At 45.0% G+C, this 27,526-nt stretch overlaps 1 protein-coding gene across 1 annotated transcript; it reads left to right on the plus strand.

The window, feature by feature from the left end:
- Nucleotides 1–97: 97 nt before the first annotated feature.
- Nucleotides 98–26,341, plus strand: arhgef40 (Rho guanine nucleotide exchange factor (GEF) 40). Its single transcript, XM_057028275.1, has 27 exons — nucleotides 98–334; nucleotides 6,024–6,113; nucleotides 6,855–6,962; nucleotides 9,053–9,338; nucleotides 9,430–10,588; nucleotides 10,801–11,036; nucleotides 11,124–11,306; nucleotides 11,879–11,993; nucleotides 12,211–12,304; nucleotides 12,387–12,473; nucleotides 12,659–12,775; nucleotides 13,099–13,197; nucleotides 13,269–13,414; nucleotides 14,022–14,166; nucleotides 14,563–14,682; nucleotides 15,113–15,304; nucleotides 15,385–15,906; nucleotides 16,024–16,409; nucleotides 16,523–16,772; nucleotides 17,198–17,287; nucleotides 17,947–18,153; nucleotides 19,218–19,397; nucleotides 19,476–19,656; nucleotides 21,005–21,115; nucleotides 22,963–23,072; nucleotides 24,082–24,124; nucleotides 24,233–26,341. Exons 1-26 carry the CDS (start codon nucleotides 332–334, stop codon nucleotides 24,106–24,108), a joined length of 5,244 nt encoding a protein of 1,747 aa, XP_056884255.1. The 5' UTR covers nucleotides 98–331; the 3' UTR covers nucleotides 24,109–24,124; nucleotides 24,233–26,341.
- Nucleotides 26,342–27,526: the final 1,185 nt, after the last annotated feature.

Below are 27,526 nucleotides of genomic sequence, written 5' to 3' on the forward strand. Positions count from 1 at the left end.
TTTTTGTGACGTGGGAGTTGGAGGGGAATGGAAAGTTTGAGTCTTGAGAGGGACTGTGGTACTCTTGTTAGGTGGTGGGAGGGAGGTGGGAGTGCGTGGGACTGTGGATGGGAGGAGGGGAGAGAAAATGCGGCAGTTTGGACATTCCCAGGCTGGCAAAAACTCTGCAAAGGGAGGCTGAGTTTACAGCTGCTGAAATCTTACAGAGGGAAGAAGGGAGTGAAAAAGGAGACAGAAATAAAGAAGTGAACAATGGTCTGATAACTGAGAGGAGAGGGTTGTGGAAAATGCGCAGAGGACGCAGACGCTGAGGACAATGTAGACTGAAGACATGGTAAGTCCAACTTTTCTGAATCTGATGAAAGACAGTGACTAGCTCTTTGCATCAACTTTGTCTTAAACTGACAAAGCTCCATCTGAATGCCTTAAAAGTTCCAGACAGCAGACTTTTGGCCAGTGACAGTTATTGGCGAGCTGTCGTCCTCTGTTTATAAAATTGCCACAGAATAAAAGTTTCTGCAGCACGAGGAGTTTTTTCTGGTTCCGGAGGGAGTCGGGGCTTTATCAGACGCTAAAGGAGCCCTCTGTTTGCATCAGCTCGAGGATTTTGTTTACAGTCCCCACCCACTCGTGGTTGGTGACGATGAGTTGCACACAGAGAAGGGCAGACACGCATGAAAACATACTGTAGGTGAAATCAAGACCGAGGGCTTTAGATCACATTTGGAGCTCCAGCGTCGGGCAGGGTGGAGTGGTTTTGGCTCCAGGGAGAGGAAAAGCAGAGCTGGAGAAGGAAAGAGTGGAATAAAAGAGGGGGGCAGGGTGGCTTTTTTATTTTAAGAGACTTGGACTGTTGCAACAGTGGTTTCAGTGATGCCGCATTTTCCACATTGGAGCCAAGGGGGAAAAGCCGAGAGCGCAAGGGAACAAGGGATGGATGGGCTTCAAGAAAGAAAGAGTGTGAGCACGAACAGGGTTTGATGTGCAACAGTTCTGGGATGGAAAGTTTAGGCCCAGAGCAGGAAAATGGGATCAAGGTAGAGTCAAAAGATGCAGCGTGAGAGCAGCGGAGTGGGATCCCAGATTTGGGAGGCCCTCAGAGAGGAATGCGTTGAAGAGACTTGTTCAAACATATGTGCATAAGTGCATGAGGACCCCCCCCCTCCCACCCCCACCCCCACCTCCTTAACACACACACACACACACACACACACACTCAGACACTCAGACAAGCTCACATGGATGAGACACAAAAATCCATCCAGAGGGTATTTCCATTTCCTCTGCCTGGCTTGAGTTTACCGATGAGATGAACCAGGCGTCAAGCCTGTCCACAAGGGGATAGAGACAGATCCAGAATCAGGACTGATAAAGTTACTGCAAACAGTCGTCTGTTTTCCTTTACACGGGCTCTTGTACCAGGCGGACAGCGATAACAGCGCCAGAACAATTCAGACATGTTGTCAGTTGCAGGAATCTTTATTTAATGGAGCTTCCTGTGATTGTCAAGGCTGGCTGCCAAGTACACCACAGATCTGGTTGAGCACTGATGTTTTGAGGCATTCTGCAAAGAAAACTTTGAAAACCTCAAGGCTATGCTAGCCTTCCGTGTTGGACCATTGGTTCTGCTAGATTTTCAAATACTGTCAGAGGGGCAAAGACATAGCAGCATAAAGGTTCGGTGCTACATGGGTAGGCTAGCATAGTGCTCTTGTGTAGCGCCTACTTACAACCACAAGTTTACAACTTTCATTCCCCAGAAAAGGAAGGGAGATCTCAAGATACCGTAAAGTTCATCCAGTTTCGAAAGCGAGCACTCATGTCGCAGTGCGTAACTGTTTATGTTGTAGAAATCTTGCACCATCAATGCAGAAAGGTTCTGGGTTCAGAAAGCCTGATTTCTCAGGCCCCAAACTGCACACCAAAAAAAAGTGTTTTCTCATTATGACAAAATGTAAAACTACGACAACAGAGCCCTTGGAAGGTCGAACAACTGGAGTTGCAGACTAAATGGCATTTTTGGTCAGGAGCAATGTGCGTCTGTGCAGTCAGTTGTTGTTGGTGACTCTTTTTTTTTTGGAATTACACTCGGAATCCCCCCAATTCCCCAAAGCAGTTAAAAACAGACCATAAAAGATGTGTTTAGCTGACTGGAGGTCAGGCTGGACTATACAGGGAGATTTCGCTGTCTCGTCTTTAGACTCCTTTGTCTGTCTACTGCCGTTTTTTGCTGCCTCCTTTCGGTCCCACAAGCACGTCACCTTATATTAGCACCAACCCGCTCCTCTCCGCTCTCTTCTCTATTTCCTTCTCTTGGTGTACTGTAGGGGTCTACACATCTGGTTTCTATCATGTTGCTGTTTCTCTTGTTTCCCATGGATCTCTCCCACCGGTCAGCCTCCTCCTCTTTCTTTTCTCTTTTCCTTTTTCTGTCTCAATCCTCCGTCGCTCATCTGTCTGGTTCTCTCAAAGGCACTTTTTCTGTCTGGCTCTCAGCTCGTTGGCACTTTCGCAAAGGCCCGTAGGACCGCTTTAGCCTTGCCTTCCTGTCATCTCTCCTTTGTATGGGAAAGTGGGGAAGAGTCCAGCTGCCACTTCCATTTCAGTTTAAAAGGCAGGAAGGCTGATGTGAGAATGACATACCCTCATTCTGCACAGCAGGATTGTTCTCGCAGACACTCCTGGTGACCTGAGTGAGCAACACGTGACCCATTGTTTGGAATCCAGGAAGCCAAAACAGCCCAATGGAAGCCTAAACCAAGTCCCATCAGGCAGAGATGACGATGATCTCCAGAGTGCGAGGGACTGTTTTCACCTCGTCTTGACACACATCCAGAGGGATCTCCTCACGTAATCAAAGCTGAGGTGAAAATGTACCTGAGTTCTCCCCCCGGTGAGTCTCGGGATCAGATCAAAAGACAACACTCTGAGGTGGTCCGGACCCCTTGACTGCATTCTTCTGGTGGTAAAAACACAAATGGGGTCTGGGATCAAATCGGAAAGACCACCTATTGTGTTTACGTGACATCACCCTCCTTTGCCAAACAGACTCCAGGAGGTGCCTGACATAGATAAAGTAGGATAGTTAGGGTGCACGGAATTATTGGTCTTATTGGACAGACATTCTGTCTCAGCTGCATACCGAGAATAAAAAAAGCACATTGTTCTCCATTACTGTTTATGCTTGACTTTAAATATAAGTGAGTGTGTGTGCATGGGTCACAACATTTTTTAACCACCAGCTCTGAGATGCTATTTCTGGTAGTTCTTGGGATATCATGAAACAGTCTCAGAGGACTGAAGTTAATGCAAAAAAAATTGTGTCTTCCTGTTTATTAAAAACTGGAAGACTAGCCTAATTATATTACTCTGGATGGGCCTCTTGGTACAAAGTCTTCTTTGAGGTCGACAGTATGACTGAAAGTGAATCCGTCTAATTTGATCAGTTCCGTTTTGTTTCATGTTAACGTCAAACAAGTGGAGCAGTAGTGTATCAGGTTCCATGTTGTTGTACAGGATTGCAAACACAGAATCTAAGAGGTTGGCTGCTACAGACATAATTGTACGTCACCATACATAGCATGTGGGAAACTACTTAGCTAGCTGTGGTCCAAGCTACATTGAGTTTAGTGTGCATCCAGGTTTAAGATTTTTATACATTTTATTTAAAGGATTTACAGTAAATCCATTGATACTATGAAATATCGCAAAGCCTGAATGTCATTATGAGATCTGAGTAATTTTAGCCTTTTGCTTTATGTTCCATTAACTTGATTCCTTTAGGGCATTTTTAAAGGGCATTAGTGTGAGAGAAACTTCCTGCCGACTTGCCCCACAAGCTCCTGGACCCCTACAGAGCTTTTACTAGACCTAGTATGTTCTGTCAGTGAGCCAGAAGGCCATTTTACAACCACCAAACCTATTGCTGCTCGACAGTGTTGTTTTCACCGGTGGTCCAGTAGAAGAAACGGATCTTCCTGTGAGCGTAGCTGTTTAAGAGCTCGTTGTCAACACATTCATGGAAACAAAACTTTCAGAAAAAAAGGAAAAGTTTCACTAACAAAAATTCATAAGCTTTTTCATCCTCATCTGCAGCATAATGAGTGTTTACATGTTCTACAACTTTATACTGATGCCCGAATACGTCTTTTAGTAGTTATTTTATTATATCATTTTATTACTCTCCTATACTATTCGATAAAATAGCTTTTTTTTTAAAAATTGCTACATTGCATTACCCCAAAAGTGAAACATTTATCTAACAATCTAACAATTTTCTATATTGCATTCTTACAAAAATCTCCTCTACACAACAGAATAATTCATTAGCATGCCAGGCCAGCAGGAGGCGATGTAAATCTCAGTGCACAGATATACTGAGGTTAGCATGGTGAAGCACATCAGTTTTAGTCTGGTTAACAATCAGTTCCACTTAATGTGTGAGCACTGACAAGGATAAAAGTAGCAGGATGTTAGCAAAATGTTAGCAGCATTCTTTGTCCCCATGTCCATTGTGCAATTGTAAAAGATGGAAAATGCTAAAACTGGAGAGTTCCACTGTTTGCATCTTGACTAAAATATGAACTTTCCTGAAGCCTAAACAATCTGAATTGTTTGGAAAAACAGGCTAAATCTTAAATTAGTGACCAGCAGCATCCTCAAACCAGGTCCTCCCAGTTTCCACTAGTTAGTTTTTCCATCCTCTCTGTGTTCTTTTCCAGTTGTGACATTTGTTTCAACCCAACTTTGAAGCAATATTTCAATCGATTTTTTTTCAGGGGATGTTTTTCAAGTTCTTTTCCTCAGTTATTTCTTGCTTTTGATGCTCGGTCGGTCCACCACAATGGCCCCTCTGTACACAAAAAACATCCCAGAGAAGAATTCAAATGCTGTACCAAATCTTCCATAAACCCACACAACCATCAGCTCATTCGCTCCCGGCCAATCATTCCTTTTTCCACACGCTCCGCTCTCGTTCCGGGTTTTCTCCCATGACTGTCAGTCCATCCCCTCGGTTTGTGCATTCAGCACAATATCCCTTCTGTTGAAGAGAATCCCAGCATAATTGTTATCAGATGACTCTCAGTGAGTTGGGTGGAGGTGAAACAAAGAAAGTTGCCTTTAAAAAAAATGAACAAACCAAAAAATAGGAGATGAGGGAAATGGAACGGGGGAATACAGATGGGGGTTGTGAGAGGAAGTGTGAATGGAGGGCAGGGGAAAGGAGAACTGGAAAAGAGAAAAGTTGCTAGTTACCATGGTTACGGTCAGTGTAGTTAAATAAACAGACTGTGTTGCATGTGTTGTTCTGTCACCCGTTCACCTCAGAGGCCAGCACAGCCCCTGTGTGCATGTGTGTGTATTAGTTCTTGTATATGCTACATAGCGAGGACCAGAGTATGCATGTGGGGACATTTTTGGGAAGTGAGGATATTTTGGCTGGTTGCAACTTCAAAGAGGGCAGTCGGGTTAAGGTCAGGGTTGGGGTTAGGCTTCAGCTGTGAAGGTTCAGGTGAGGGCAGGGGAAAGTATTTTCAATGAGAGTCCTTACAACTGCATAAAGACAAAAGTGGGTCTGTTTGTATGTTCAGCACTGATGGAATGCAACAAAAATCTACTCGGTTAAAAACTTTAAATTGACTGTGATTAATTTATTTTTTTCAAAGTTCTTTTTAAAAAATTAGAATTGTCAATTTCTTTTACAGTCTTTCTATAAAATATTTCTTTAAATTATTTATTTAAGTATTGAGTATTTATATAAATGTACCATTGTTTGCATCACTGGTATTAGGGAGCTGACAGTGATTCGACTCTTTTTTCTGGGTGCTTTAACACTGGCCAGACCTCAGAGGAAATGTTTGACATATTGCAGACCATAAAACAGGAAGTCAGATGGAGAATAAGTGTGTATGTGTGTGTGTGTGTGTGTGCGTGCGTGCGCACGTGTCATCTAAAAGGGAGACAAGCTGGCTATTAGATGCCAGTGCATGTGTGAAGCTTTAACCCCCTCCTCTCACTTCCAGGGTTCGGAGGCAATGGAGGATTGCGTGCAGGGGGCGCTCTCGTCACTTTATCCTCCCTTTGAGAGCACGGCGCCTCCCCTCCTTTCGCAGGTAAGCATGAGCGTGGCATCTTCAACGCGACCCAAAAAAATAATGCAGATGTAATTAAATGATAAACTCCTGGAGGGAGAGGCGATGCTGTGTACAGATCTTTCCCCACATCTAATCTGCAGCTGGAAGCCAACACAAACAAAGTTGAGCCAGCTGCTCAATTATAACCAAGCCCTCTTCCTCTACAGAAGAGCTCGAGATGATTTGTTTTTGCTTAGACCAGAAACTATACTATTTGTTTTCTATGTGAATTCCTGCAGAACTTTTCAAAGGTCTTTTTAATGCAGGCTCTGGTATCTCTGGCTCCAACCTGTGCCAAAGCCACAAAAGTGCACGTATATATGTCGCTTTAAAATGTAACCGCATGCATTCTTGCATCGCCCATTCGGTTATTCATTTCATACAAGTTTACCGTGTTGCTCCCACTCTGGTGTGAGTTGTCTTGGGAAAGGCTGTTTTGTAAAATAATACAGCGAAAATGAAGCCTCTGCAATGATTTCCCTCTGATTACACGCCGTCTAGGCTGAGGGAATTCTTCCACTCGTGTGCAAATTGAGCCCCTTTCAAAATCCATTGGATACGCTCCGAAATGCAGAGACACTCAACTGAAACAAAAGCCGCTCTCCAGCCACAAGAGGCTGATATCCGACAGACATGGTGTAAAGTTTAGCCATTTGTGCCTCTTATCACCAATGTACACCAAAGTGTTTGCTTGTGTCACTTTCTCTGCATTTTTTCCAGGTCTTTTCGGTCCTAGAGTCAACCTATCAGCATGATAGTCTTCGGTACCTCCTGGACTACTTTGTTCCTGCGAAGCACCTTCTGCATAAACTCCAGCAGCACGCCTGTGTACGTTCCTTTTTCCTGGATGAGAACACACACACACACACACAATAATTAGGGAAATGGATTTTCACCTGTTCTTCATTCAGTTCCTGTCAGATTTTCCCCCATCTGCTCTGTGATGAGTGGTTGTCTCGGCACAAGGATCATAATTATGTTTGTAGGTTCATACCAAGATACAATGCCTACCACCGATGGGAAGATTTCCCAGGCAAATGTGGCTTTCGGTCTTTTCTTTTTGAACTTTTGGAAAGTTATTCATTTTTAAGTTGAATGGGAGAATCATATCTCACAAGTCTTTTGGAGTCTATCTTTATGTTATCATTTACTGACTTTTTAAATACTGAAAAAGACAGCATGTGTAAGTTGAGAGGTCATGAGTCGCTATAAAGATTTCATTTCCGCAATGATTTGTAGCCCCCCCCCCTTTTTTTTTAAAAAAAAAAGGGAAACCCAAGTAATTGCACAGGGGTCCAAGTCAGGGTTACGGTTTTGGCAATAAAAAATGACTATTTTGATTAACCTGTCAGCGAATTACACTCTCTTCTTTAACGGAAAATGGTTTCAACATTAATCCTGGTGCCATGTCTAAACTGGACTGGAGGACTGAAGAGAGAAACTGCAAAGTCACATGTGACCCTTTACGAGTTATAAAATGAGCTCCTGCAAACTGATATTCAGGTAAAGCAGCAGGGGAAACTCAAGATTTATTTCTGAGGCACTACTACCTGAAGAAAGAGGTGTGCTACTCTACTTACTCCGAACTGGGGTCACAGGAGGCACCGTGGGCGTATCTAAGAAGGCAGTAGGCGATACTGTGCACAGGTCACCAGTCAATCTAACCCTAACCCATATAAGCTAATGTGCATGGTTTTAATATCCTGACCAAAGCTGTACCAGGCCATTCAAGGTACCTTATGCAAACATAAAAACCCAAACTCATTTTCTTGAGTTAAAACCTGAACTAAAGTCAAAAATATTCAGCTTTATACCCAGGTACAGACACACAGAGCCGTTGGGAGCAAACAGTTTTCTTTGTCGCAGACGGGAGTTGTGCTCTGAGTCATGATGGTAATGTCTTCCACATGTGAGCGCGTTTGCCACTGCGCGAGAATGGGAGAGTTCGCTCAAGAGGCGCGGTGGGAGTCGAAGGAGAGAATGAACGTGGCTTTCATTCACCACGCTCGCATGTGTTGCGTGCATGTGCGTCTTGGAAAAGAGAGCTGGAGAGAGCGAGAGAAAAAAGATGCTGGGAACGGTTGCAGCCTAGCGTCGACCGGCTGAGGAATGTTTCGGGAAGGTTGTGTGCATGAGAGGGAGCGAACAGTGGGGCACATTGAGGGAGGAGTGGGAGGGCCAGAGGACACAGTGAGTTACAGAATGCGGACGGACTAAAACAAACAAACTCATAAAGAGAGGAAAGTCAGGGGTACGAATCCATGTTAGAGGACACATTGGGTCTGGAACAGATGTGGAATATCACATCCCGTGAGTCTTTAGGGGACAGATGAGAGCAGTATTTGGCTGAAGCAGCTTAACTTGACATCCTGACTCATTAATTTTCACAAACAAAAGTGTGCTCTTATGTAAAGTTTAGGGTCTGTGATGTCGACTGCGCCTGATTTAAGTGTTAGAGTGTCAGGGACTCCATGTGATTTCTGCTTCTGGAACCGTTTCCACAGTGGCTTGTTGTTGTGAAAACAGGTCATCAGTGTGTTTTTATCTGACTCATGCCATCACTCTGCAGTTCTCCAGAGCCTTCTCCCTTAGTCATGCCAGCTAAGCAGTTTTACTTTATAACACAGCGAGTCACATGGCTGACATTTGACTGTGGCCTTTGGCCAGTGGAGCCGATGAATACTGTGGACTCCGGCAGTTCTAGAAATTTAACTCGCTGAATAACTGCATCAAACAACAAAAAAGATACAGGCAGCTGGTGAGGGCCGTGGTTTGTAAATGGAAGTGCCAGACAGCACAAGAGCATTTGATTAAGTTCCAGCTCCAGGGAGATTTCTAAAACTCAACAAGTGCAGTACAAGAGAGACATTTAAGATCATCATCCTCTCTGTGTCTCTTTGTTTATCTTCTCCTCACAGTCTCAGTACCTCGGCTGCTTGTTCCTTCACTCCGGCTGGCCTCTGTGTCTGGGCGAGAAAGTGGTTGTGCAACTCTCTACCCTGGATTGGAGGCTTCTGCGCAGTAACGACTTCTACCTGCAGGTGGTGCCCTTCTCAACACGTTGTCCCCGGCTGGCTCTGAAATGCCTTGCCCCCGGGGGGCGTACTGTTCAGGAAATCTTGGTGCCCGAGTCACAGCATCCACTTGTGTTCACCACTGAGTGGCTGCATAGTGTCAACAAAGAACGGGGACACCGGAGGGAAGGTAAAGAATTAACGCCCTGATTATGGATATTGAGGTTTTTTTATATACTCTTTGATTTGAAGATGTGGACAATTCTCTCATCCATGCACAGTTGGAGGTGGTCTTGATACCTGCCTGGTCAGTACATGTGATGGAGTGCTGAGGCTTCCATGGAAAGAAGTCGTCTATCCAAAGTTCATTCATGACCCTTCTGAGGAGCTGGGCCTAATGTCATGCCACGACGACTCTGTTCCAAACCGAATGTCCAGTGAGGGAGGGAGTACTGTTGGAGGATGGGGCTGCTCATCCTCTGGAGAGCTGGACTCCTGGTCCTGGGATGAGGATGAAGATGAAGGTTTACCACCAGACGGTTTGGACTCGGCACCTGCACTTCCCAGTCGAAGGCGAAGCGAGGATGGACTCGGCAGGACAGTGAGGAACTCTCAACTTGATGGGGATTATGTGGAGCTATTGGAGCCCAGAGTGGGTCCTGATGGAGGTGTTGATACACAGCAAAGGTACCTGGAAATGCACGGAATTTGTAAGACTAAGACTTTACCTCTGTGCAGAAGAGGCAAAACCATCAAACTTCGAAAGGGGAGAGGTTGGGGCCAAAGTAGACTTGAAGGATCTGGAAGCTTTCGAGCTGTTGTTGGTGCCAGAAGAGATACAGGAACCTCAAAAGATGAGATTTTGCGGGTACAGCGTGCACCAGAACCCGATGAACCTGTGAGAGGGAGGCAGTCTTGCTCCTCTTCTGTTCAAAACTCTTTTGAAGAAGACACATCAAGGAAACATTCTGAGGGCCTGGAAAACCCCCAGATTTATTTTGATGGTCCTGTTAAAGAGAGGAGGCCTGGTGTGGGCAAAGAGAGAGATAGCAACGGGCTGACTAAATGCAGAGACAATCACAAATGTAACGTCTCAGAGGGCAGGGACAGTTTGGTCAAAAATGACGCACATGACTCAACAAACCACAGAGCTTGTCACGCTAGTGAGGGACATTCAGATCAAGGATCTCATTCTGACTCTGTCTTCGATGACACAGACAAACCACTGAGTGGAGACAGTGATGCCACCACGCCAACATCAGACACTGTTGAGAGACCATTCGCTGTTGTGTCAGAAAGTGGAATGATTGCCAACAGCGGGTCAAAAACAAAAAGTCTGTCACATCCAAATGTGACAAAAGAAAGGGATCAAGGAAAGATGGAGAACAGACTGTGTCCCAGGGGAAAGGAGGTCAAAATGGCAGGATTCAGGGCCCCAAGGTACACATTCATTTCTGGAACACTGCACTGCTTATTTGTTTTTCTTTTCACGCTTCCGAATGAAAGAATAGATTGGTAAGAATTTGGTGCACCTGTATCCAGTAGTTAAAGGTTCGTTGAATGTGCAGAACGTACAGGACGCTTTCTGCACTAATACCGATTATTAACATTCCGTTGTACCTCATTAGTGCCTTCCTGTACTTTATCTTTAGGAGGAAAAGGAAGGGAAAGGGGGCAAGAGGAAGGGCTAGGTCTGGTGGTCGTGCACACCAGAAGGGATCAAAACAGCAGTATAAAGCGCCGCAGCCGAGTCCCACTACCAGCTGTGATCTGACAAAGCTGCCTATAACAGGGAACGACCAATCAGAGCAAAGAGGAAACGCAGACAAACCTGATGGATTGTTGCCTTCAACAGATGAGGCAGAGGATGCAAGGGCACCCAGTGCAGGTTGAATGATAATACTTTTATTAAATCAGAAAAAAAGTTTTTTTTATTCTGGTAAATAATATACTTGAGCCTTTTTTCTCTCAACAGAAGCAGAGTCTTTGCCTGTCTGCAACGGTCAATCAGGGACAACCCTATTCAACCACACTGATGAGGAAGCAAAGTCTGGAGAGACAAGTGCCAGCCAAACAAACAGCATTGTCTCTAAGGAGCCTCCTCTTTTAAGGGAACTGAACCCAGATCTGCTCCAGTCAGGAAAGTTAAAATTAACAGGCAAGTGTCTTTCAGACATTAAAAATAAAGATGATGACTCTCTACTTCCTCCTATTGTACAGGGGGAAAAAACGGATATGAGCAATGCCATCTTTCTGTAGTGACGTAGTCAGCTCAGCACTGTAATGAATTTTATCCCACCCTGGTTTCAGTTGCACAAATGAGCACTGAAGAAGTCTGAGTAGATGGACATTTTATGATTTTTGAGGGAAACAAGGTCTTGATTGCATCAGATCTGACCCCCAAACACATACAACCTTCAACCTTCTCACGTTCCTTGGTTGTCTCTACTGGACACGTTTTGTCTATGAAACAATAGTTTGTATGTTTGTTTGTTTGGGGGGGGGGGGGGGGGGGTATTTTATGACATAGATCTCACAGATTGTAAGGGCTTGTGCATAATCCGATTTTTTTCTTTTGGGATCTACCAAAAATATTTGGGGGAAACGTAGCTTGGAATACACCAAATGCCAAAAAATTGATAAGTTCAGGGATTAGGCGACAGATAATTACATATCATATATATCACGTTGCCTCTTCAGTCAGTGATTATTGCTCTGTGGTTTACTCAGGCACTGTCGACAGGTTGGGACGTGCTCTGATTGTCACTGAGACGAAAGATTCCAAAGAAGGTTTCTGCGTGGAGGAGATGGCTCGCGTCCTGGCTTGCTACCACAGAATAACCCGGCAAGTCACCGTTGGTATCCACGCACTGAAGTGATAGTACTAATGCATCTAAAATAAACTCAATATTTCTTGTTCTTATTGTTTTCAAAACTATCAAGGCCAAAAGTGCAACTATGTTTGTGAGAGCAAACACAACTGAGAAAATAGTCACCACAACCGGTAAAGCCCGACACATCTTGCATCTCGCATTGAACCCTTCCCTCTCTGTCCTCTCCAGGCCTGCAGCCAAAGAGAAGGGTCTCACTGTGTTACTCGACAGCAGAAGCTCTCCCCCCTCTGCCCTTCTTCTCTCCGCGCTTAAACGGTTCCAGGTGAGACCGTAAAAACTGTTGTTTAGCTGAATGTGATCGCCACTCGCCGCTTTGATTGCGTGTTTCTTGTGCCTGTTTCCAGGTGTGGCTTCCCGGCGGCCTTGGATCTGTTTTAGTTCTGGTGGAGGAGCAGCAGGAATCCCCATCATGCAATCTGGAAGGACTGGAGGTGACTTCTTGCTCATTCTGAGTCTTGAACCACATTTAAATCTCAACGAGGGCATTGGGATACATCAGTAGAAATTATCTTCTGCTCACATACGTTCTCAACACATCTTGAATCTACATAAGCACAGCGGTTAGAACAGATGCCTCGTAACAGCCATCTTCTTCTCATTTTCCTCATCTGTTCAGGTTCACATGGTACGAGGAACCGGCATCCTTCAGCAGTACGTTGACAAGCAGCAGCTGCCTGAAGAGATGGATGGAGATTTCCACCACTGTCACTCAGACTGGCTTGTTTTTAGACTGGTAAGAATCAGATTTCTAGTCTGTGTTCATGTAGCGAAAATGATCCTTCATATTTACCTTGCAGCTGTAATGAATTATTTGAATCATTTATTTTTTTTAATGTCGTGGCAATAAAACTACAAGTTTGGCTGGAGATTTTTCAAATTCAGTGGTTGGTGGTTATGTGACAATTGTCTGTTGAATGAGACAGTTTAATCTGCTTTGTCCGAGCAATAATTCTCTAAACGCTGGTTGACCTCTCTCATGGAAAGAAAATTGGAGCTAAGATTTGTGATAATTTGAGGCCCTGCGAATGCATTCCTGCCTATCTTTTTGTCACCCAGAGCTTGGAGAGCCTGACAGAACGCTGTGAGGGCGCCCTCTGTCTGCTGGGAGAAGCACTGCAGTCCATGGACACTGCGCCAATGCCAGACAACATCAAAGTACAGAACATGTGTTTTGAGCATCACGTCAAAAAAATAAAGCTAACTAATAAGTGGATATTGGCTTCCAGGCCGTTCCTCTGAGCATTGAAAAACACCAGCAGCTCATGATGAGCGTCCTGGCCGACCAGCGGATTACTGAACTCCAGCAGAGAGGTGGCGCCTGGCTCGCAGGACTGACCAATGGCAACTCAGGTCTTGCACAGAAATCACCAGACTGCAGGTACCAGCATCCCATATGAGTCAGAATGTAGATTTAGATGCCACGTTCATTAGGTGTGCCTTCACATGTTTGGACAAGAATAGCTGCTAGTTCTGATGCTAATGAGAGTGTACAGCATTGGAACAGCCACAAGTTCATCGTAGCAGCACTATTTGAAACACAAAGATCTAAAAACATTCGTAACTGGGTCAGTATTTGCACATTCAGATGCTCAACATGCAACCCAGCCTTGTGTTCCTTGTATTTGATTGAGGCTTTTCTCTTTTTTATTCTGTTGAGAGGAATCCTCATCCTGGACATTTTTAATCCGAAATATGAAAACCGTCTGGATAATATTAACCAGCACCAACACAGCAGCTGCAATGTTTGGGCCTGCAGCTTTAAGATGATCTAAACACTCTTACATTTGCAATCCTTCCATTTTTTTTTTCAAATTTTAATTAGTTTTGGCTGCATCTGCAGAAGAAACACAAGCGAAACACAAGCACAGCTTAGTAGATGATTTAAAATTCTTTTTTAATAACCTAATTATTTAATCAAGAAAACTCGCGAATTCAAATAGCACACCTTGCTCTTGTTTAGTCAGTTGACAATTTGATACCTGCAGGGTGGCTCTTGCTGTGACCTCTGAACTCTACGATGGCGTAGACGACGCCCTCCATAATCTCGTCCGAGTGTCCAACCAGAGAGGCCGGGATCTGGAAGCCCTGGGGCGACTGGCGGAGCTGGTAGACAAACTGGAAAAGGTGTGTGAGGAAGAAAACATGTGAGCACACTACAAAAACAGGCCAAATACCATGCCAATCTGTGCTAGCTTGGTAGCAAACACACACACAAACTAATAATGTCATGTTGCCTTTACATTTTTGGCCAATATCGCTGAAAAACAACACTACAAAGACAGAGGTCAGAAAGCTGAAAAAGCTAGAAGGATGCTACGAACTAGCCAGCTGTCATTTCCACTGTTAAAAATACAAGCTTTATGCAACACTTTCAGCTGTTTTGTAACACCCCCCCCCCCCCCAAAAAAAACAAAAAAAACCCAGCACACTGCAACAAAATAACTCTTGTCTCTCAGCCCAATGTCTGGTTTTGATCCCCCTCTTTTCTCTCTCTGCCCCCCCCCCCCCCCGCTCTCCCAGTGTGATAAAGAGATTGAGCAAGTCCAGTCCCAGCTGGAGGAGTATAAGGAGCCTCCTTTGTCCCTCAGCAGACTGTCGCTAAAGCAGCAGAAATTCAAGACGTTCAGAGAAACGGCCAATGTGAGTGTAAATATACACAGTCGAGCATTTGCATACTGTTCTCTATGTTTCTCATTATTTATATTCAAATTAATTCCTATAAATATTGATTTGGATCCCCCTCCATGGGTGCTTGAAGGTTGCTACCCAGTTTTCTACAGAAGCCTGAAATGGACAGCTTTCCCTCTGAACTTTAGTTTTTGTTTACACCTGTTAGCTTCAATCACTGTTGCTGTATAAAAGCTATATTTTCATTTATAGGGTCTATTTTTTAAACTGAAAAATGAGGAGGTTGATGAGGAATATAACTGTCTTTTTAAATAATGTAATAATACAACTAAATAGCATTAGCAGAAAGTTGCTAGTTGATGCTGTATTCTGGATATAATATTTTGTGTATTGCATTTGCTATCAGACTTAATTAGTGACGCTTCCTGAATCATTCCTTTAGGAGCTGCACAGTGAGACTCTGTCAGTACTCAGTGATTTGGAAGGCTGGTGCGAGCTAGACTGGGCCGGCCTCAGTGACGTCCAGATCCGACTCCCCCCCGTAAGGGAGAAGCTACGGGACATGTCCCACTGTCTGTCTGACTGCTGGACTACCCTGGATAACACACAGAGGCTACTGTCCACACTGACCGAGGTACCAGAAGAAAAAGGATGCGGACGTGTTGCACATTTGTGGTTATTAATCTCAAAAACTGTATTCTCTCTCCTGTATAGGCCACTCAGTGGTGTGATGCAGTCTCTTCCTCCTCTTCCACCTCTGCACCATCTTCCACCTGCCCCCTTGCATCCCTGCCGCCAATTCCCCCATCTCGTTTCCAGGATGCCCGATCCTTAGCTCTAGAGCTCGGTGGTGGGGCGCTCCTAGATCTCTGGACCCAGACTGTAGAGCGGTACCAAAGGACTGTTGCGCACGTCAAACCACGATTCCTCCAGTCTGACCGGGGCCAGAATCAAGGCCAAGGGAAGCCAAAGACACCCTCTGCCAGCAGTCTGTGGGACCTGATGGGTCCTGAGGGAGAGGCAGACTGGGGACTAGGGGCTGGAGGTGGAGATGGGGGGCTGCAGTCCTGGGGGTCCTTAGCATCCCTGTTCAGGCCCCAGACTTGCTCCACACTGAAGATTGGTGAGGAGAAAGGCAACAGGAAAGAAGGAACAGGGGGAGGTGGTGGGGGAGGGGCTGGTGGCGCTGGAGGAGGAAAGTTTCTGCAGAACCTTCTGAATCCTACAAAGAAGAGTGTAAGTTTGATTTAATATCAACATATTATGACATCAGGTTTGGCCATCAGGAGGCGTTTTTGGGAAAAAATGATTTGTTCTAGTTGAGACCAATCCATCATGTTTCCAAATTTCCAGCCTACAGAAGTCCCACCCCCTTCCAAGCCTCCCAGGAAACGGCACCCAAGTTTTGACCTCCAGGCTCTCCTGGCTCCCCGCAGAGGTGCGTCAACCCCAAAGCCCGCTGAGTCACCAGTTGGTGGACCGAGCCGTAACTCACCCATGTCCTGGCTGGGTAGGCGCGCTGTGGCTGACCCGGTTATCACTACCAGCATGGCTACGGCCATCTCTAATTGGGGGGGAGGAGGAGGAGGAGGAGGTGGTGGTGGTGGTGTATTAATTCGAGGTGTGGAGGTCAGCAGCAAAGAGGTGGTGGATCACACGGGGTCGCCCCGCCAACATGTGCTGCTCGGAAGGACTGAGAGAGAGATGGGGGCAGACCGGGCTGGAACAACCACACAGAGGTTCAATCTTTCTATCCCACTTTGAAAGATTCAGATCCGTGCTCTCAGTGTGTTCCATCCTTCAATTTTATCCTTCCTTTCCTTTCTTTCTCTTATATCCTTCCACCTGGCAGTAAGCTCTACCTGCTCTGGTGCCGGATGCTGAGCTCAGAGAGGCAGTACGTGGCCATCCTGAAGGGGGTGGAAGAGACGTACCTGCCCTTACTGGAGCTCTCTGATACTCCTGCCTCCATCAGAGGGAAGGCGGACACCCTCTTCCCAAACTGGTCCAGCCTCAGCAGCTTTCATTCGCAGAACCTCCTACCTGCTATGGAGGGCGCTCTTGTGCAGAGTCTGTTGCAACAGGACTGCTTTAGCAAATATGTAAGTGTAGCAATACCATATATACACCATAAATACAGCACCTGGAGGGTTTTTAAATGTTTCCACTGAAAATGTATTTGAAAGCTTAATGAATGCATCTCTTTTACTAGTAGGAATGTTTCCATAAAGAATGATTGCTCCCACATGGTTTGTTTGGAAAAATGAGAGCCTCGAGATATATTTGGAACTCTTGTTAAAATTGTCCTACTCGCTGTTGATTTTGGACATCCAGAGTGTAATTAGATCCCTTTATTTGGAAAAATGTCTTGTTTTGTTTACAATAAGAAAATGTAAAAAAGAACGAAGCAAAAAGCACTCTTTTGGTGATCCATAATGTGGAATTTATGGATTACTGTTGTCAAACAGTGGTTTTAATGTGAGAAAAAGTTCTTTACTACATACCATCACTGTATATCATTGCCCAGCGGGACCAGTTTCTCCAGTATTCCCACTACATCAGGACCAAACCAGAACTGGACTCACCCATAGTCACGCAGGCTGCCGACTTCTTCAAGGTGAGAATCGTTGCACAGCTGCTGTTTGAGTAAAACCTCAAACCTCTGCAGCCAGATGGTCCTTAGAGGCCCCCAACGACCATGCGTGGTTGTTTTTATCAGGGTCACAGTCTGTGGTGGGAAAAAAGTCTAGATCACAGTGTGAGAAGCTCATTACAAGCAAATTTGGAGCACATCACAAATGCAAGCCAATTAAAGTTGTTTTATTCAACAGTGGCTGCAATTAAAAATGAGCTGTATACAGTAAAGCTAATTACACGTTTAATGTACACTCGCAAAGCCAATTAAAGGCGGATTAGAATGAAACTCATTTCGACTAGCCAGCCAGAATGAACTAAAACTAATACATCAACAGCATTGCGACAGTGCGGAGAGGAATTTCAGAAGGACCGATTGCACTGATCTGACTTGTTCATTCACAAGGAGCTCTGCCAGGGCACCGCCAGGGGGCGCCGGGGGGGCTTCTGCCCACGCATTTAGCATCCAGTTGACTGTTATAAACAGGAGAATTTTTTTTTTTTTGCATGTGAAAACTTAATTTCCATTTTAAACTTTTTTAGAGAAATGAATGTGTGTATTTTCGTTTTTATGTCACAATTTACCTGTTTATCAGCAACACAGTAACATTGCTGACATTTAAGTTTTCTTTCCTCCCACAGTCCAAACTTTCCCCGGCTTCCCCCGTCTACCCTCTGTCCTTCCCACACTGCCTGCAGGCCCCCACACAGAGGCTGGAGCAGTACTGCGAGGCCCTGGAGGAGCTGGGAGGCATAAACCCCGCCTGTGACTCCGCCCTCTCCATCCTCAGATACACCCAGCGACACGGCGAGGACCTCAGGGCTAGTGACCTCATCGTGGGCTGTCCGGTGAGAATGCCTGTCCCAGTTTGTCACCATGCTGGTTAGAGGGAGGACAGGAGTTCTGATGTGAATCTGATGTCCTTTGTTGAAAATTAAGTTATGAAGATTTAATTTTAGATTATTAGAGGGATTTCACTATTATTTTATGAAAACGCTTTCTCTGTTTTCATTGTATTAACAGATTACTCACAAGCTAATCATTTGATTAACACTTTAAATAAGATTTATACCTCATTAATCTCTTTAATCTATGATGCCACAGGTCTTTTGTATCCAAAAACAGGGAATCTCATTTTGCATCATTATAAACTAAAAACTTTTTTTTTCATTTAAAAAAAATCATGATTAACCACTAGGTGGCGTTTAAAAAAACATTATATGAACGTTTTTCACCATATAAAACTTAGAAGTTATAATGTCATCAATTGTCACTTTTTAATTTTACGTAATTTTTAGCATCAACTTGACCTATATTGAGGTTCTCTGCTCTGGTTCAGAAACTGAACGCACGCACGCACGCACACACACACTCACCTTAAAACCACGTCTAAATGCTCAAACAGTCCTTGGACAATGTGTGTAGCAGCCAAATAGACACTACTTTACAAAAGTGTCCCCACTTTGCTAGTAGAATGAGGATTTTGGCACTACATATGTAGCAAGTACAATAACACACATTCTTTTCTATTTTAAATGTGAATACAGCATCACAAAATCTACTTCAGATCTCTGGCTCAAACTGGCCGTACCTGAAGTGCGTGTGTGGGCCCAGCTGTGGGTGTTGAAAACGCATATAAAGCATCACTTTGATTACAACCCACACGTCAGAAGAGGGTTCTCAAAAAAAGAGGTTACCGACAACTAACCAGATGTTTGGGTTTCTGCTGGCAGAAGGGGGACCATTGAGTTTGCTGTTAAATAATAGTTGAACGCGACAAATCGACTTTGGCAGTTTCATAAAAGACGCAAAATCAAAACATTTAAAGTTGCTTACATTTCCGAATGTATTTTATTTTATTAAAGGAACTTGATGAGAGAGATACTAGGTATGTGTCTTTTGGTGGTACTAGATTCCGGTGGCGGAACGAGGTGACTTGGTGCGGCAGGGGGAGCTGACCGTATGCGGGGGCCCTCGGAGGAAACGGGCAGGCTTGAGGAACGTCTTCCTCTACCAACACGCCCTGATCTTCACCAAATTGAAGAGTCCCAGCCCAGGACGCACCGTCTACAGCTACAAACAGAGCATCAAGGTGAAACCTCCATCCTTTCTTATGTTGTCTTTCCAGTTTTCACCTGACACAGATGTTTTCTTTCTTCTTTAACCTCAGACGGGTGAAATGGGTCTGACTCAGGATGTGGGCGAGGAGGGCGTGAAGTTTGAAGTGTGGGTCCGGCACGCGGCTCGAACCAGAGACTGCATCACTCTGCAGGCGAAGGACAGGGAAGGCAAGGTGGCGTGGACTCACGACGTCGCACACCTGCTCTGGACACACGCCATCAACAACACAGGTACAGTACAGACAGGAACACAGGGTCAGACAGGAACGCAGGGTCAGACAGAAACACAGGTACAGACAGAAACACAGGTACAGACAGCAGCATGGGTACAGACAGCAGCATGGGTACAGACAGCTACACGGGTACAGACAGAAACACAGGTACAGACAGCTACACAGTTAGAGACAGCAGCATGGGTACAGACAGCTACACAGGTACAGACAGCAACACAGGTACAGACAGCAATACAGGTACAGACAGCAACACTGGTACATACAGCAGCATGGGTACAGACAGCTACACAGGTACAGACAGCAACACAGGTAAACACAGCAACACTGGTACAGACAGCAACACAGTTACAGACAGCAACACAGGTACAGACAGCAACACAGTACAGACAGCAACACAGGTACAGACAGCAACACTGGTACAGACAGCAACACAGGTACAGACAGCAGCATGGGTACAGACAGCTACACAGGTACAGACAGCAACACAGGTACAGACAGCAACACAGGTAAAGACAGCAACACTGGTACAGACAGCAACACAGTTACAGACAGCAACACAGGTACAGACAGCAACACAGTTACAGACAGCAACACAGGTACAGACAGCAACACTGGTACAGACAGCAACACTGGTACAGACAGCTACACAGGTACAGACAGCAACACTGGTACAGACAGCAACACAGGTACAGACAGCAGCATGGGTACAGACAGCTACACAGGTACAGACAGCAACACAGGTACAGACAGCAACACAGGTACAGACAGCTACACAGGTACAGACAGCAACACAGGTACAGACAGCAACACTGGTACAGACAGAAACACAGTTACAGACAGCAACACAGGTACAGACAGCAACACTGGTACAGACAGCAACACAGGTACAGACAGCAACACAGGTACAGACAGCAACACTGGTACAGACAGCAACACAGGTACAGACAGCAACACTGGTACAGACAGCAACACAGGTACAGACAGCAACACTGGTACAGACAGCAACACAGTTACAGACAGCAACACTGGTACAACAGCAACACACAGGTACAGACAGCAACACTGGTACAGACAGCAACACAGGTACAGACAGCAACACAGGTACAGACAGCAGCATGAATGCAGACAGCCACATGAGGGATCTACCACTGTCAAACTGTAGGAGCTTGAAATGCATCATGGAAAACAGAAAAATGTGATCACTGAAATGTTATATTAAAAGTGCTGTGTTGTTTGTGTGTCCTCAAAGATACTATCAATAAATGCAGTTTTTTTATTGGTTTATACAAAAGTGAAAGCACTAAAGTGCAAAGGTTTTCCCTTAATGTCCTCCCTGCTGTTCCCAGAACTGTGTCTGAAGGAGTCCCTCTGTGTGGGCATTTCCAGTAAGCTGCTGCTGGATGCGTCAGGAACTCAGGGTTCAGAGTTGGATTCCATCTACAGCCTTAATGACAGAGGTGGGAGCATTTATGCTGTGAAAGTGCCTCAAACAGGAAGTGCTACTTTGGCTTTGTGTTTTACGCTCAAATTTATCGGGCCATTGCAATTCCACAGTTTTAACACTCTACATGCTAGAGGTAAAAAAAATCTACTTTTAGTTGACATTTACTTAGTAGCTTTACTTAGTCAAATTTAATTAATCCAAAATTATTGCAAAGCCTAGGAAAGTTTGGGTCTTTTTTTTTTTTTAAATCCCAACAAACATCTGTTTTGATTATCAGTTTTAAAGTTTCTTATGTGATATCACAATCTACTTAACAGAATTTTCAGCTCATTAAGAGCAACGGGATCAACCTGGGAGCTCTCCCAACTGGCGTCAATCAGACGGGAGTGGGAGGTTTTAAAAGTTGCTTGGTTAACAGGCTCTGACTGGCTGTTTGTTGTCAGACAGATGGTCAACAGCTCCAGTTGCTGCTCTTCTTTTCCTTTTGTTTGGGTTAGTCTGGGCAAATGTTTAGCCCCACTGGTGTGGTGCTGATAGTGGTCCATAATCAGCCTGTTTAGTTAGTCGTGGGGAGATGGTTTATATTATTGGCTGATCCCAAATCTGCTGAAAAGATGCCCAATTAGCCTCTTTTGGGGGTCTGTGTCAATCGGGAGTTGATGCTAGCAAGATAGCCCCCCACCTTTGTTTTATCGCACTGACCAATATATTTTATTTCAACAAATCTCTGGAATTTTGGGAGTGTGGATATTTGAAAACATGACAAAAATATTCCAAAAAGCACCCTGGAGATAATTGTAGCATTGATTGAGAATATGGGCCCAGGGATCTTCTCCCTTGGTGGTAATTGCTTGAGGAAGGGAGGGTGGAAGCAACTGGCAATTTTATGACGCTTATTTCCAATTTCTATAAAACTGAGTTTTTTTTTTTTTTTTTACACAACCTCAGTCTTTTTGACTTACAATCTACCTTTCCTGTTTACTTTAGACCTCCTTTGATTTTTATAAGAAAGTTCCACCCGTGTTTGTCCAAACTGGGCCTGATTATTTTCTTCAGTTTTTCATTTACTCGCCCCTTCGGCTGCTCGATGAATTTTTGATGTTTGCCTCACACGGGGAAAATTTGAAAAATCGACACCCCTGCCGCGACAGGAACTATGAGGGGTGAAAACGGCCCCAGCCAGAAATCATCTATCCTATAAATACGTAATTTCACTTTTTTGTTTGCCCGAGTGATAATTGGAAAATGTTGTAATAATGTGTGTCTGTATAATAGTCCTAATCACGCTTTAATTACCATAAACGAGGGGTGATTATGAGTGACCCACTCATATACCACACACCCCATCTTTACAGAATCTACATGATAAAAGGAAAGATTGGGGGGGACAAGAGGTGGAAGCATAAATTTAAGTGTCATTTGTCTAAATGTGATGTTCGCTGTGAACGACTGCGATTTTTCTTGTGCTCCAGTGAAAATGCAAAATCTGAGGTATGATTTTTCAGATTCCATTCCCAGCGTCCGGTTCTAAAGGCCACTGGTGACCAAGAGCCAGAGCGATTTCCCATTCATGGCTCGGTGTAATACACATACTGCTCACCAGGGGTCTCAGTGAGGGCAGCGGCTCAGGCTTTCAATGCATGAATTGTCCTCTGAGAAAGAACAGTGTTCGAAATTCATTACGCAGGATGAGAAAAAAAATGCCTCCCCTGCCCCCCCCCCCCCCGTGTCTCTCCTAAACCCACACTGTGACACTGAAAAATTATATTTTATTGCAAATGTGCACAGACACAAACGTCCCATCTGAGCATGAAACCCTCTAAATGGTCTTTGTCAAACACGTGTTTTTCTGTTTTCCAGTCCACAGTAGCTGCTCAGACTCGTCTTCCGTGGGCAGTCAGAAGGAAGGGGGATCCCCGGCGTCTGGGAGAGATCCCAGAAGGAGCTCTGGATCCACAACTTACTCACAGGTGGAGTGGGCAAGAGCACAATGGTGCAATGATGCCAAAGGGCACGTTGTCACAAGACCCCAGTTACATGTGAAACCCCTGCCTGAAACAGTATTGATGGAAAGAACTTGAAATGTGCGCTGCATATTCAGGAACACAACAAATGTTGAAAACGCAGCAGTTTACATGCCAGACCACTAGATGGCGGTGCGTTTTACGTGTCAGTCAGTTCTGTTGCTCCCGAAACGGCATCAATTCTCAAGGAAAAGTTTTTTTTAAAGAGGCTGAGTGTAGGCAGCGTTTGCAACGTAGCTCTCCATAAACCAATAACATTGGATTAGAGTTAGCATTATCTTACATATTGCATCCATGGAGAAGTTACCTTGTTTTCACTTGTTTTGTGACTGGGCTTTGCTGATGTAGGCATCGTCATGGCCATGCAGGGGCGTCATTATAGTAACGTAAAGAAACATGTTGAGTTGAGCATTGTAGTACTGACACAGAGGCCAGGGCATTTTCAAAATGCTCCACTCTCGACCCTTTTTTTAAAAAAAAACAGTATCATTGAAAATGAAACTGAAAATGCTGTTTTTGTACAAAAGGGCAGCCAGTTACCTTTTACGCCTGAAAATTTGGTATGAATGAGCCTAAGGTCTCTGCCTGCTAATAAATGCATGAAAAGGCTTCAAACGCACCAAAGTTTGGGCGTTTTTCAGAGCCGTTAATAACATTCCAAAGCAAATACCTCATCTCAGAAAACAGCAATACCTGTGCACCACTGCCACGGTTTATATGAATTCACCCAGCGCAGCCACGCTACCTCCTTATCTAGCAAACAGAATACGACAGATTGGCAAACAGACTGTGCATGGAACAGATTGACAGACAGACGGACCCGAACAGACAGGGCAAACACGCGGAGAGGGTAGCGCACACATTCAACAGGAGACGAGGAATGCTGGCAGATACGCGGGCTTCACATTTTAGTCGAGGTTTTTAAAGATGTCTGTTTTCTGCCCCCCCCCCCCAGAGTCAGCAACCTTCGACAGCCGTGTAACTCATCTCAAACAAGAGTAAGTGTTACGTTCACTAAAACGTCTGGTCAATTGTGAGTCCCTTGCTTGTTCTTTTGTTCATGGACTTAAGTGACAATAATAGTGAATTTCCTGTTTTCCAAACAGAAACTGGAAAAACAGGCCTTTTTTTTATTTTATTTTTTTTACAATCTAAACAACTCGCTGCCTCTGCGCCACTGGACGATGGGGACAAAAGGAAGGCCTCCTCCAGACCCTCGATGAACCTCTCCCTCTCTGTCCTTTGTCTTTAAACCAAACAGATTATCTGGAGCAGCGCCGCGCTGCGTTAAACCTCCCAGGGCCGATATCACAAGTCCCCCAGAGAAAAGCTTCCTCTAAAAAAAGGATAAAACTGGCCTGTTTAGACCCTGACAAGCACCAGCAGGGCGCTCTGTGCGCCGCCATTTTGGATCTGCCAGTCTCAGTTGCTGGCAGAGTCATTGACAGCAAAGGCACTTCAGTCACACAGTGCAGCCATTGTCTGCGCCTCGTCTCCCCGCTAGGCCGAACCACTTGGTCTGAACCACTGACTGCCTCGCTGGCTGACTGTACACATCACATGCTCCAGTGTCCGATAATACACAGGAAGTAAAACACAGGCCGTGACTCCACAGAGTTCGAACTAGGGGAATGTCATTTCCAATGAATGGAGTACTGTCGGATTTCTGCCCGTGTATGGGGGGGGGGGGGGAAGAGAGAGACGAGGTGTGATTGCGTGTATGTAAATGAGGCGAGCGCGCACAAACACAGCCAGCGCCGCTGCGCACACGCAGTCGTTCCTATTGTTATGACACAGTGGAGCACTATTCACACATGCACGCTCACATCCTCTCAGCGAGGCCGTTCTAGAGCCTGGTACAGTAGTTTATGCTACATCGTAACTGTCTGCAAGGTTCAGCCATTTTAAGTAGATGAGCTTCTCTTTGGAGCTTTAAAATGTACTGGAAATAAATCTATGTTTGTATTCCATATGCCAAAGGTATAAAATGGGTGTCTGTGCAATGGTGACTCGTCGTGTATGTATGTTAGCGCTCCGGTTTGGACTGCTTCCTCCATAAAATGGAAAAAGTTTCTTTTTGGTTTTACTGGAATGTAAAATGTTATGTAAACTACTTATAACATTTTTTTTAAGTTTTACAGTCAAACATGTCACATTAAACAGGAAAAAATAGCTTTGTATGTGTAACCAGTTCAGCTTTGCTGCTCAGAATGCAGTGAAAGGATGGAATTTTCTTCCTATTGTGTTCCGACGGTTTAAAAATTCTCTATTTGCATGGGAAAAAAAGGTAAAAATGTCCTTGTACTTAAAATTTGTGACTTTTTTCCCCTTCTCTCGTGGAAATGGGTTTGCGTGGAAGCTTTCAATTGTCAAGCTTTAATTTTCAGGACAGTTCGAGCAGCGCTAACTAATGACGCTCAACACACAGCTCATAAAACTTGTCACAACGCTGCCAATTTCTTAGCACAATAGCAGCAAGTGCGTAGCCACGTGAAACCAATCATCAGCCACTCAGTTTGATTGGCTCACACCTGTATCAATTACATATCATCCATCTGAAGAAAGCCCATTAAACCTCCTGATAGCGTCCGCAGCCACGTTATCGGATTTAACAGCCTCCAGATTTGCATTCAAATATTGCAAATGGCAATCGAGCCGTTTCTGAATCAATATGTAATTTGTTGGCTTGGAGAAGCGCCGCGCACTCCGTAGCCTTCAGCTGTTTGGTACATTAGGAGCAACGTAATGAACACCATCTTTCATTCTCGCTGCGGCATGGATTGTCACACGCGGCATTCTTCACCTTTAGCGTGCTGCGGCGAGGCGGTGCTAATGCGCGGGAACTTTCCCGCTCGCTCGGCTGCGACGGCAGACGCCGCCTGATGTTTACATTTTCCGGAATGTGGAATGTTAGAAATGCTTGTTATGCTAACTTGATCGTTGTCCAAGTCCGTAATGCATTATAACGCACCATGAAAGTATTTCATAATGCGTCGTAATAACCTTTAGTGCTGTATAATCACTGTCAGAAGCACTTGATCATTTTAAATGCTTTATAAAAACCATTGTAATGCCAATTATGATGCATTATACATTGTAATGCGTGTATTTATAAGCATAAATATTCAGGTTTCGATTTAATGTTTGCATTGTATTTTTTATACCTGTTAAAGAAAATTAAAAGTGCTGCATTTTGTGCAGCTCTTTCATGGAAATGTTCTTTTTTTTCCCCTCAATACTGCAACCTACCACCAGGGTGCAGTGGAGACAGTTTAGTGTCACTCTAGAGGAGGTTTTTATGCAGTCTTCACCTCTGTGATGCGTTTTATTAACTCAACTGTGTCACTTTAAACTTGATTCGGGGGCTCAAACCTTCTCCTGCAGGTCTGTAACCTTCTGACCTCAAACTTGTTGTAATGAGCATGTCTACAGAGAGGGAGCCGGTGGGGGGTCTCCTCTCTGTCCACCAGCTGTGCCATGTCCAGGCCTCTTGAAAAGCCCCTGATTAGATAACGATGGTATCGAATCGTTCCAGGGATCAAATTCTCTAAAGCGAAATGAGAGCGTTGTACGTCCATCTGTGCAGAAGGAAGGAAAGAGTGATAAAGCAAAGAAGTGGAAGGAGGAAGGGGGGCAGAGAAGGACAGGAGACAGTAGGTGGGAATGATGGGAAATGAGCGAGGGCGAAGGGGCAGACAGACTAGAGAGGCACACTCAAGGGGAGAGCAGGGGAAAAAAGAGAGGGGGGCTTATAGAAAGAGACACAAAGTGGAGTTAGAACTTTTTTTTCTACCAGGGCGGAATAAGAGAGGCTGAGAGAGCTGCAGAGGGGATGAAGGAGAGAGAGCAAGCGGGGTAAGGGGGTGGGGGGGAGATGTTGACAAAGCAGCGAGACTGTGGCGAACAAAGAGAACGTGAAGAGAATGAGTCGGGGGAAACATCAAAGGGATTTTTCAGGCCCGGTTACCGGGACAACAGACATTTGCATGCGATTAGCTTTTTACATCATATTAAGGAGGGTTGGGGTGAGGGAGGGTGGTGGGGCTGGGGAGGAAGGGAGCTATAGATCATACACTCACACAGTGTATGAGATTGTGCGTGGGGAGGGGGGCACGCTGGTCATCTCACACGGATAAACTGACTTACAGGCAGTCGGCCAACGGGAGCGCGCTCAGTGGTTTTTGGCGCAGGGAGGTCATTTTTTTTACTATCTGAAGTTTGACACCATCAACTTCGGGCACTTAAACAAGGGCGACGCACAGCATCAATTTTGTGTGTGTGTGTGTGTGTGTGTGTGTGTGGTGTGTGTGTGTGTGGGGGGGGGGGGGGGTAGTTGGTATGTACTTGGAGAAGGTCGTATTTTAGCAGCCTGGACACTAAAACCTGTTCACACATGCAGG

This window comes from Takifugu flavidus, chromosome 3 (assembly GCF_003711565.1).
Source record: "Takifugu flavidus isolate HTHZ2018 chromosome 3, ASM371156v2, whole genome shotgun sequence".
NCBI classification, from domain to species: domain Eukaryota; kingdom Metazoa; phylum Chordata; class Actinopteri; order Tetraodontiformes; family Tetraodontidae; genus Takifugu; species Takifugu flavidus.

Coding starts and splice junctions, on each gene's coding strand:
- arhgef40 (XM_057028275.1), top strand. Junction 10,589..10,800: donor GCAGGATTCAGGGCCCCAAG/GTACACATTCAT, acceptor CTTTATCTTTAG/GAGGAAAAGGAAGGGAAAGG. Junction 15,907..16,023: donor TGAATCCTACAAAGAAGAGT/GTAAGTTTGATT, acceptor CCAAATTTCCAG/CCTACAGAAGTCCCACCCCC.